Raw genomic sequence first — 10806 nt, 5'->3', positions numbered from 1 at the left:
AAATGAAGATCTCATTACTATACCGTCTTTTTTTCCTTGAGAGATTATTTTTACTTAACACGCAAGTTTATTTAGACATCAACCTTGTCAATTGTACGAGCCTGTCAAATCTGCCGCATCGCAATCCCATACGGATCTCGATCCCTCTGACTAACATCTACGCTGAATGCCTCTGCGTCCGCTGTCTCAGCTTGAGCACGCAGTTCCGCCCGGAGAGCGTCCGTCAATTGGGGCTGTAGGACGTCATGCAGGTACCCCCGCTCCGTGTTCGAATGGAAGAGAGCAATGACGGCTGAGCCGCGTTCGATCGCAGCCAACGCGTCATGATGGCTCAGTTCTCCGGTCAATAGCAGGTCGGGAAGGATGGGTCCCTTCATCAGCACACTGGCGCCGGAACCGGGGCAGACGCCTATGGTGGTGATGTGCATCGAGTCCACGGAGGCAGACTGTGGCACTGCAACGGAGAGTGCAGCTGGGTTTCCGGCAGCACGGCCGATGCGGTCAATCAGCGAGGCCAGAGGCTGAGGGGAGGCAAAAGTGACCATGCGCCCCATGCCGGCAGACTCGAAGCCCTCTGGCACGGGAGCAGGGGACGGGTGGATGGTGCTGCGGGTGTGAGGGATGACATCTGCGGAGCGAGAGTTGTTCCCTTTCAGTTGAGGATACTTCGGGTTGGAGTAAGACCTAGAAGGGGTCTTTTCTTCATGTTGTTGTTCTGGTGATGTCGATTGACCGACTACAGCGCCGGTGACAATGTCGCAGAGCCAGTCTGCCATTCCACCGGGGACGGCATCGACGGCTGTGTGCGGAGAGTAGACGCTGATTCCTTCCTGCGCTAGGCGAAGGAGAGACTGCTGTTGAGGATCCTGGAGCGTGAGGGACTTTAGCCCTCGAAAGATGATGGGGTCTGAAGATAACGATCAGCCAGAAGTCCGGATAGTGAAGAGAGCCATATATGAGTAGCACAGACGGACGCATATTTATGTATATAAACAGAGCAACGAGAGTTCACATACGGTAGGCAATAATGATTGAATCTCTCCGTTCAATAGCTTCGTCCGCCACGGCTTTGGTGAGATCAATCGTCAGCAGCACCGAGTTCTTCTGTCGTCTCTGTGGATTGAATGGTGCTTCCAGCAGTACTGTTGTTTTTTTCCTTAGCAAAGAATCCTACTTAGAGCTCAACTCTACGAGATCTGTAGAGTTGATCTCATCGTCAAGCGAATTGAGCTTGCTCACTTACATCCGGTGTTGTCGAAGCTCTTATCTGCTAGCGATTCCGGATAGCTGTAAGTCGCGCAGACACAATCTCATTAGTCGTTGAGCAATACACAGATAAAAGACTTCACGGAGCTATATATCCATTAAATCGAATATCGGCATACATACAGCTTTCTCATAGTGTTCACCACAGCTCGGATGAATGGTGATGACACAGCTGGAGCAGTAGCCATTGTGGAATATCGTGACTGAAGAAGAGCTGCACAGAATAGAGACCGCATAAGCAGGAAATTGGCGAGTGAGGAGGTAAATGATGTAAGGCTCCTCTTTTTGATATAGCTAAAACGATCTATGCAGTGGCTTGAGGGGATCGTCTGGTTGGATGCTGTGTGGCGCATGCTTCAACCTCAATAGCTTGAGCCACAGCCGTCCTGCGAGCCACCGCGGGAGAGTACAGAGTACTGTACGGAGTACTGCTAATAGCCCGCTGATTAATTCCGTCATTGAACGGCGGGAAAATTAGGTACCTAGGTAGTTCACTGACGCTCGTCTGAATCAATTTCTTGACTACATTTACTCCTCTCTCTCTGTCCGACACACTATTTGGACAGTGTTCCTTTTATAATCACTTTCGCGTGTGGCGTGCAATTTTCGGAGGAATTCTCAATCTTTAAAAAACAAGATCATACCATCTGCCCGCTTGATGTTCGCCCGCCGCACCGCGGTCTTGAGCAGAGGCTGCCGCTACCTCTTCTGCGCGAACCACTATTACCCTCCGAATCCAAGCTCGTCGCCCTTTTCTCTGTCCTCTAGAGCGTTTGCGGCTGTGAATGCGGCTATGGCAGACACGGCGAACACGTCCGGCGTCACGGCGGATCTGCTGAAGAGCAAGCTGGAGTCGCAGCTCGAGGCGCAACATGTCGAGATCGAGGATCTGTCAGGTACAGATAGATATACATATCTCACCGCTTGATCATGGGAGTATGATGGCTGACCACTTGGGTTTACTGGCAGGCGGCTGCGGTCAATCGTTCCAGGCGATTATAGTTTCCCCGCAATTCGAGAAGAAGACCATGCTGGCCCGCCATCGGCTCGTTAACTCGGTTCTGAAGGAAGAGATTGCTGCGATACACGCTTGGACGCCCAAGTGCTACACTCCGGAACAATGGGAGAAGTTGAAGGAGGAGCGGGCTTAGAGTGAAAGTCTCCAGTTGACTCTTGCATATAAGTGGGAGGTTGGACGGAATGTTCATCGCCCCCTGTTCTTTTGGTTTATTACAATTTTTTGTCCCCTTTTTCTGGCGCCCTAAGGCTTGATCTTATACGGGTGGCTTGAAGTCCCCTCCCAGGACCATTGAAAGGTCTTGTATTCAACGTAGATACATCAGTTAAACTAAACAAAAGACATATAGGACATCACAAGTTGTCCCACTAGAACATGCCTTCAATGGCATCGCAATTTTCTAACCGAGGACTTTCTCCGCCGCGGAAACTATTGCGAGATGTTAGCGCTGCATCTGAATTTGTTAGCGGAAGGCCACCAGGTTGTACAGACCATTGACTCCAGTGTTGTCCGGCTCAACGAAGGCTTCCTTGACCTTTCCGTCCTCAATCACCAATGCGTAGCGCTTGCTGCGCCGGTTGCCGAAGATGGCTGTGCTGTCAAAGGCCAGGTCGAGAGCCTCGGTGAATTTGCCAGTGGGGTCTCCCAGAAAGCGAATCTAAATAGATGGTTTGGTTAATGCTTTCGTCTTGCGAGCATTAATAGTAGAATTAAGAGATCGATTGACATACCCCGCTCTTGCCAGTAGGGTCAAGGGACGCTCCCCAAGCTTTCGTCCTGTATCAAAAGTCAGCAGAATCAGTGCGAACTGGAAAGAATGTTGAAGCGTACACAAATGGGTCGTTAACCGAGACGACGAACACCTTTCCAGCATCCTTAAGCTTAGGGTGGTTGATGTAGCCAGGGACATGAGTGCTGGAGCAGGCAGGACCTGTGAGGAACCACCACCGTGACAGGTGGTGCAATGGTTAGTTGTCTGATTCCGCTATATGATAGATGTAAAATATATATTCAATCCAGGGAGCTTTCTCTAGTCTACGCATTGGTTGTATGCAGCTGCCACAGCCGCACCAAAGATCTAGAGCAAAGCTGGGGCATTGAAAGCGAAGAAACGTACTGAAAGCAGCCGGCGTGCCGACAATGATGCCTTTCCCTCCTTGGAGCTCCTTGGCCAGATTCACCTTGTTTCCAGGCGAATTCTCGACCAGGACGTCCAGGTCGGGGAGCGCGTCACCCACTTTGACGAACGCAGGCCGAGTGCTATGGAACAGAGCCGATTGCATGCCGGCGCGTGGGATTGCGGTGGTGAGGCGTCTAGCGGAGAACATTATGAATGATATCTGAAGAAGAGATAAAAGAAAGACTATATGGTATCTAGAGCGAATGACGAGGGAGAAAACAATTGCGATGGATGCTTACGCTCCGATGTTCATGTTCTACAAAGATCGAGCGACGCGGAGGTCGCGCTTCTTCCGGTTGGTAGGTGGAGCTCCCGAAACGTTATTTCGTCATACCATGAGGGCAACGATATCGGAGATTTAACAAGACAATAGGAGACACTTAAAGAAAAGGATGCTCTGGTATCAGAAATTCGTTATCGGCATAAGACAAAACTTTTCAACTTGAGTCTCTTTCCTGTCAAAGAACAGCATAGTATATGATTGTACTCGCGTGTCGAGGAATATATACGGAGTATATGGAATGGTATGCCGCTTGCAATGTAACGCAATACATCTGCCATAGTGGAGAGAGAATGCAGCATTTCCACCTGCACCTTTTTCCCCCTATAAGGTACCTTACAGAGATTGACTGCGCGTGTACTGTGCCATTTGGTAGCTAAGAAAAGACGGATAACCTAAGACTGAGCTCGACTGCTTCTGCAGGAAGCCGGAGAATACTGTGACTTCTCCAAGGAGGAAGGTGCAGTGTATACCTGGGTAGCTACTTCCATTTCTTTTTTGGGAAAGAAGTTGGTTCGTTCTTTCCGCAAAACTGCCTACCATCTTAATTTTAAGACAGCAGTGATTGATCTAAGCAAGATCCAGCGCTCGTGCTCAATCTATGTAGGTGGTATCTATTCGTCCAAGTAGGAGAGGATATCGAGAACAGCTTTGATCCTTCCATTGCGGGAATTTCCAATGTTTCACCGATGGTCAACCATTTAGATCCAAGCGATCAGGAAACTGTCTCTTCAAACAACCTTAAGCAGAGGACTGAGTTCTTTGGCCGCTGAGGTGATTAGACGAGAGAAATCGGAGGTTACCACATGTTTAACTCATGCGAACTAAATCAAAGCCTGTCAGAAATTCATTTCTCGCCTTTTCTTTCGCAGTCATTGATTGTTTAGAATTGTCCTGCCATTAGATATCTATAATGAATAGACTTATATCAAATGGACCTGCTTGACTCCCGACAACCTTAGCAGATGGTGCCAGAGTCTGTGGTAGAACGGTGGTATCAGAACCATATCGCATAGACGTCTGGATATCTATATGCCTCTACTTATTCTAGACACACTTCTACTATATCTTTCTATAATTAANCTACCTAGGTAGGTTAAATCTAAGATTTATAACAATAAATGTTTCTCACCATTCTTGGTATCAATAGGCTCTACACATAGTCTGGGGGTTTTGGATATGGAAGAGTTCAGAGGGTGATCCTCTCATTGGCAGATAGAAACGAGTACGAAGGCTCCATTCTATGTTTCTGGTTTGCAACGGACATGACAGTGACTTGCTGGCAATAGGAGCCAGAAATCAGTCCAGGAGATGAGGGCCGGTTTCCCAATCAAACAGAAGCATATCTCAGACTCTTTGAGGCGGAAACTATAGCCACTTTTTTTTTCTTTTTTTTTTTTGACAGTTCCTCATCATCGGAATTGCAAATGGCTAATGGATAGGAAGGTGGCAAGACCTCAATATCCACTCCTTGTCAATAGGCCGCGTCAGGACATCCACTGACAGCATCGATGGCGAGGATCATGCCATCAAATTTCGAGTCCCTTACCCAGGCTTCCCTATTGATTACCTGTTAGTAGATCAGATTAGGTCATCTCCTCCCTCGTAGTATTAAATAAACATCCTTCCAGTATCGACCCTTAATGATATCAAATAAAAAGCAAGGTAGGGTTGATAAAATTGGAAGAAAACTCTTATCTTGAAAAATTCCCAGAACGGTTATATTCTTATCCATATAATTGGGATCTGATAATGGCGAACTACTGTGACCGAATAATCAGCAGTACGCTTACATAAACTCATGGGAAGTTTCAACAGGCAGCGATTGAGCGAACGATGCGAGATATGGTGGGTGTTCACGTTAATAATGCCAACCCGTCCATCGGTGGATGAGGATTCCACATTTGCCACCGGGAAAAAAGCCGAATCCCAGACATCGAGGATCTTTTTCATGACTGGGAGGATGGCGGCCGTCGATCCATCGCATCCGACTGATTGATTGATCGATTGATTGCCGTGCAGCACTGGAGGGCGCGGTGCCAATGATGATGAACTTTAACCGGCGGTTGACGGAGTTGAATGACGGGGAGTCTGCCACCTGGCAGGAGGGGTGGGCGGCCCAAGGGGAAGAAGCAAGCGTTTTGGCGGGATTAGGATTTCTTAGTATTTATTATTGGCCAAGTTCTTGCCTGCCCCCAGTCGGTCCACCTGGGCGTTGTCCACCCAAGCCCAGCGGGGGCAACGAAGGGAAGGCGCAGCCCTTCCGCGATCGATTCCCAAGACGGTTCCTTCGGCGTCCTTCAAGGCCATTGTCTGGCTCCGTTATAGTTAGCTATTCATTCCCTGCACTCCGTACCTCGAGTAGAGTATTTCGTAGGGATTATTCATGGCGAAATCATATCATGATTACTAGTGTATTAGGGATTTCGGCAGGGTTGCTGGCATTGGAAGGTCGCGTGTGGAGCAGTGGGGCTTGTTGTCGACAAAGAGGACGGCCGACACTGGGCAGGTGAGGTCGTCACCGTCCCCCAGCTAGAGAAGAGAGGCAAAAAAGAAAGCGTTGTTGGATGCCCATTCGGGGGTACTCTTATTCTTCCACCGCGAGCTCACTGTAACTTAGCCGCAGAGCTCTCCCCCAAGCCCGCTGACGGCTGACCCGTGGCTGCCGCACCCACCAGCGCAGCACACAGCTCAGGGACGGCCCTACCTAACAACCTTTGACCCTTTGGCCTGCTTGATGCATGATTGCAGGGCCTCTGCATTGCCAGACGGCATATTATCTCTTTCTCCGGTTCCCCTCCCCTCCGCCAAAAAGGCTGCCCACCCGAACCACTGCAACGGCCAATTTTGCTTCCTCACGCCTGTAGTCCTGCAGATGCTTTATTTGCACGGCACTCGTGCCATCGCCCCCCGTTGCATTTCTGCTCTGCTCGGCGAATTGCCCTCCTTGCGTTGCTACCGTCAGGGTTAATACCGTGTGGCTAGATCCCGTGTCCCAAGTTGGCTTGCCTGCTTCTCAAATGGGAATTGGGACGATCATCGGCAGCATCCATCGCCTTTTGCTCCCCCTCGAGTCCCACTACTACCACCACGACGACACCCTCCTCGTGCTCGTCTCCATAGCCGATTCATCGACTCCACGGCCTGGCTGAGGAGGGACGTATCGGGAATTTTTTCTGTTTTTCCTTTGCCGTGTCATCTACTGTTGTCCGCTCTTCTGCGCTGGTACGGCGGTTTTCTGTTTCCGCGCGCATTGCGACGGGCCGACCCAGGATGGACAGCGGCCAGTCCTCCAGTGCCGGCTCCGCTGGCAATTCCAGCGACTTTGTGAGTCTGGAGAAGATTTCTCGCGACCGGTTGTATTGATTGCTAACCGATGCTATTCAGGTCCGAAAATTGTACAAGTAGGTTCTCCTCTGCTCTACGCCTGGCAGCGATTCCCTGCCCAATTTCCACGTCATAGCCGGCCGCCAATCTGACCACTGTGAATACAGGATGCTGGAGGATCCAACATACTCGGAAATTGTTCGCTGGGGAGACGAGGGTGACAGTTTCGTGGTATTAGAGGTAATGAAGACACGGCGATGCTATTGTCGACCCGATAGGAGACTGATCGTTGAACCGGCTGTAGTGCGAGAAATTTACGAAAACTATCCTTCCAAAACATTTCAAACATAGCAATTTCGCTAGCTTTGTCCGCCAGCTCAACAAATACGACTTCCACAAAGTGCGCCAGAATAATGAGGAGACCGGACAATCACCGTACGGACCGAATGTCAGTCGCATCACTTCCATTTGTGAGGAACACCAGGGGGCCGTTCGCAATTGTACTGACGCATTTTTCTTGCAGGCCTGGGAATTCAAGCATCCCGAGTTCAAGGCGAACAACAAAGACTCGCTCGACAACATTCGCCGAAAAGCGCCGGCGCCTCGAAAACCGACCCAGACGAACGAGGACAGCATCCCAACACAACAGATCGACCTCATGAACCAGCAGATCGCGGCACAGCAACAGCAGATCCAACATCTTTCAGATCGCTATGCCCAGCTTACCGTCGATCACCAGCTGATGCTCCAGGAGTTAATGCGTGTCCAGAAGACCATCCTGAACCACGAAAGCGTCATTCACCAAGTGATGAATTTCTTACTCTCCGTCGATGCCCGTCAACGGCGCGATAGCAGAGCTGCCGCTCCGTATCAGGCCCCGGGCCCGGATGGTTCGACGCTCGATTCCTCGCAGGTGGCGCCTGTCGATGATGTTCCCGCATCGCCTTTGCAGCACGCCTCGAAGCTGCTGAACGACATGAATGCCGAGGTCCAATTCAGTCTGACTAGCCTCGACTCATTGAATGACCCTCAAAAGAATCCGGCAGTCGTTTCAACACCTCCGTTGGACAACAACGCTGCCCGGAACGGGACTGGCGGTGTCGGAACTGGTGCTGTCGGAACTGGGGCTGTTCGGCCTACGACGTCGGCCGGCTCCGGCGCAACCATGGCATATTCCAAGATGAATGGCGAGCTAGATTCGGTCGTGTACCCGGTTGGGACCACGAATGGTATTGATCCGATGTACAGCGAGCATGTCAGCAATATCCCCTACACCATGCCTCCCAAGGAACTTGATCCCTCCGATCCGCGACGGCAGTACGCGGACGGTCGGAAGAAGAGCACTCTCGTGAACCCTGGCTGGGTGAAGAGACCACAAATCCTGCTAGTCGAGGATGATGCCACGTGTCGCCAGATTGGCGGGAAATTCCTGTATTCCTTTGCCTGTCATGTGGACAGCGCGGTACGTGTTTTCTTTCGGCCTGCTTTGTCGGATGCGGCTAACTCGGCGTGCAGTTGGACGGTCTGGAGGCCGTCAACAAGGTCCAAAGCGGAATGAGATATGATCTGATCTTGATGGATATCATAATGCCCAACCTCGACGGCGTATCGGCTTGCCATCTCATCCGCCAGTTTGACCGGACTCCGATTATTGCCATGACTTCGAATATCCGAAGTGATGACATCCAGCTTTACTTTCAACACGGTATGTGTCTTTTCTCTAATGATCTGGAATGGGCATCGCTGACTTGTGCCAGGTATGGATGACGTTCTGCCGAAGCCCTTCACCAAAAAGAGTCTCCTTGACATGCTGGAGAAGCACCTGGTCCATCTCAAGAGTCTACCCCCAACTATTGACTCCGGGCCCACGGTCCCGATGGCCACTCAGAACTCTGCATCCCATTCGGTGAAGGAAGATAGCTCGCCTGGCCAGTCACCTGCGACTTCTATGACCAACTGGCAGTCTCCGAGTCAGCTCCAAGGAGTGTCCCCGATGAACCCTAATGTCCAGCAAGTCCCGAACCAGTACATCCAGCAGCTGACTCCGACTGCGACTGCGACTGCATTCGCGATGGACAAGAACGGCGTCCAGTTTCCGACCACCCAGGCTCCACTCAATGCGCCTACTGTCCGGCCTCAGCATCGGCGGCAAGCCTCGGAAATGTCCAGTGCGCCCGACGGCGGCAATTTTGCCAAGCGACAGCGAATGTATCCGCAACCTACCCAGCCGATGGTCAATCAAGTACAGGGAGGACCGACGGGCTAAGCCAACTAGTTATAGCTCCTTCAAGTTCTCCCCACGTCTCTTCCGGTGTCTACTGTTTCTCATGTCATCGTGAACAACGAATCTCCTTCGCATCCATTGTCAGGTTTTTCTCTCATATTCTTACTCGGAAGAAGGCTCCACTCCTACGGTAACTAGGACCACGGATATCCCACGAGTCTTCCATCTATCACGGCGCTCATGGAGTTTTCGACTTGTGTTTCACATCAGCATATACCAATTAAATCTTCTTCCATCTCCTAGGTGGAGGTGGCTGGCTGCATTTTACGACCTAAGAAAAAGGGCGGGAGGGGAAACGGAGATCATTTACACCATGTTTTTTAGGGAAAGAGGGTGTGGGTTTAATTAGGCCAGTTGCCGGCAGGGTTTCATTTGTCTGTATTCACCTTTTTCTATCGACATCCCCCACCGATAGTGGGTGACATCTATACAATGTACGGGTTGGCGGTATTGGGTATGTTTTGTCCTCTGTCGGGATCCTAATTGGTGTCCTTGTCCGATGTCCATGTGCATGTCCCATTTAAAGTCATCTTATCATTCGCTCGCGAACTCCAGGTGAGGCTGACGCGGAAATGCTACATGTTTTTTCTGTGGCATTATGAATATCTCTGTTAGATCAGCTGGTACTTCCAAAAAAGAATTTTTTGTGTGTTTCGAAACGTTAGGATCTATGTTAGGCTCGTTTGTAACGCCTCGTTTTGTTTATGGATTGGATGCAAGATCCTTGAGAACTAAGCACAGAAACATGTTCGGGATTCTTCACCTTTCTGGGAGGGAGAAATTCTGCATGAAACAAGGGGTTTTTCTTCCTCCGAACAATAATAACAGTGCTTCTGTTAGCTAGGGATCAAATGCCAGACATTCACATGTTTTCAGTCACCAAGAAGGGCAGACGGGTAGATGCATTATTGTTCCCGTGGATCGTCAATCTAGATCTGATCCAGACGCTCAGGCCATTTCTTCTTTTCCGCTGGTCGTCCCCAGGGGTCTAGACCGTGTCCCCTGCCTCCTATGAGTCGAGGAGGGCCCAGGCCTTGTGATGAAGGTTCTGGACTCTTTGCGGCTGACGGCTCCCGAAAGAAGAAGGTGTGGCTGATGATGGTTCTCGATCTCGAAATACCGCCTTCCTTATTCTGCCAGCAAAAACAAACAAAGCAAACTTCGATTCCTTCCTTCTTGGGAGCGGGACACCAACGGGCGATGTGGGATGACTGTGCTGCCGGGCTTGGCAGGCCAAGAGCTTCCTCTATCGATACCTATTATTGTTATTCTTGCCTGACTTGATTGCGGGGAGCTAGCACTGCTACTCCTTCGTATAGAGAGCGCTGGGACAAGTCAGTTTCTATTTGTTTCTTTACTTCCTGTCCCCTGTCTTTCGTGCATTGCCTTTGGAGCCCCTTCTCCAAAAATTCGGAAGAGAGAAAGAGACTTGTGTGCGACAACGAAAAAAC

At 50.4% G+C, this 10806-nt stretch overlaps 4 protein-coding genes across 4 annotated transcripts; 2 read left to right on the top strand and 2 right to left on the bottom strand.

The window, feature by feature from the left end:
* Positions 1-104: 104 nt before the first annotated feature.
* VTN77DRAFT_8805 (uncharacterized protein) lies at positions 105-1454 on the bottom strand (the record flags this gene model as incomplete). The annotated part of the gene is made up of 4 exons (XM_069425343.1): positions 105-907; positions 1017-1142; positions 1244-1287; positions 1390-1454. The coding sequence occupies 4 exons, from the start codon at positions 1452-1454 to the stop codon at positions 105-107; spliced, it is 1038 nt and encodes a 345-aa protein (XP_069274274.1).
* A 470-nt stretch (positions 1455-1924) lies between these two features.
* On the top strand, positions 1925-2417 carry VTN77DRAFT_8804 (uncharacterized protein; the record flags this gene model as incomplete). Its single annotated transcript, XM_069425342.1, has 2 exons — positions 1925-2162; positions 2236-2417. 2 exons carry the CDS (start codon positions 1925-1927, stop codon positions 2415-2417), a joined length of 420 nt encoding a protein of 139 aa, XP_069274273.1.
* Positions 2418-2684: 267 nt separating this feature from the next.
* VTN77DRAFT_8803 (uncharacterized protein) lies at positions 2685-3612 on the bottom strand (the record flags this gene model as incomplete). Its single annotated transcript, XM_069425341.1, has 5 exons — positions 2685-2713; positions 2777-2942; positions 3016-3061; positions 3116-3215; positions 3402-3612. 5 exons carry the CDS (start codon positions 3610-3612, stop codon positions 2685-2687), a joined length of 552 nt encoding a protein of 183 aa, XP_069274272.1.
* Positions 3613-7017: 3405 nt separating this feature from the next.
* VTN77DRAFT_8802 (uncharacterized protein) lies at positions 7018-9337 on the top strand (the record flags this gene model as incomplete). Its single annotated transcript, XM_069425340.1, has 7 exons — positions 7018-7071; positions 7132-7148; positions 7239-7311; positions 7376-7519; positions 7595-8533; positions 8587-8776; positions 8829-9337. The coding sequence occupies 7 exons, from the start codon at positions 7018-7020 to the stop codon at positions 9335-9337; spliced, it is 1926 nt and encodes a 641-aa protein (XP_069274271.1).
* Between the last annotated feature and the right edge of the window lie 1469 nt (positions 9338-10806).

The sequence above is a fragment of the Rasamsonia byssochlamydoides genome (genome assembly GCF_041956645.1).
Source record: "Rasamsonia byssochlamydoides strain NRRL 3658 unplaced genomic scaffold VTN77scaffold_79, whole genome shotgun sequence".
NCBI classification, from domain to species: Eukaryota; Fungi; Ascomycota; class Eurotiomycetes; order Eurotiales; family Trichocomaceae; genus Rasamsonia; species Rasamsonia byssochlamydoides.
The sequence above is the reverse complement of the archived record's forward strand: the minus strand, read 5'-3'. Positions and strand labels throughout refer to the sequence as shown.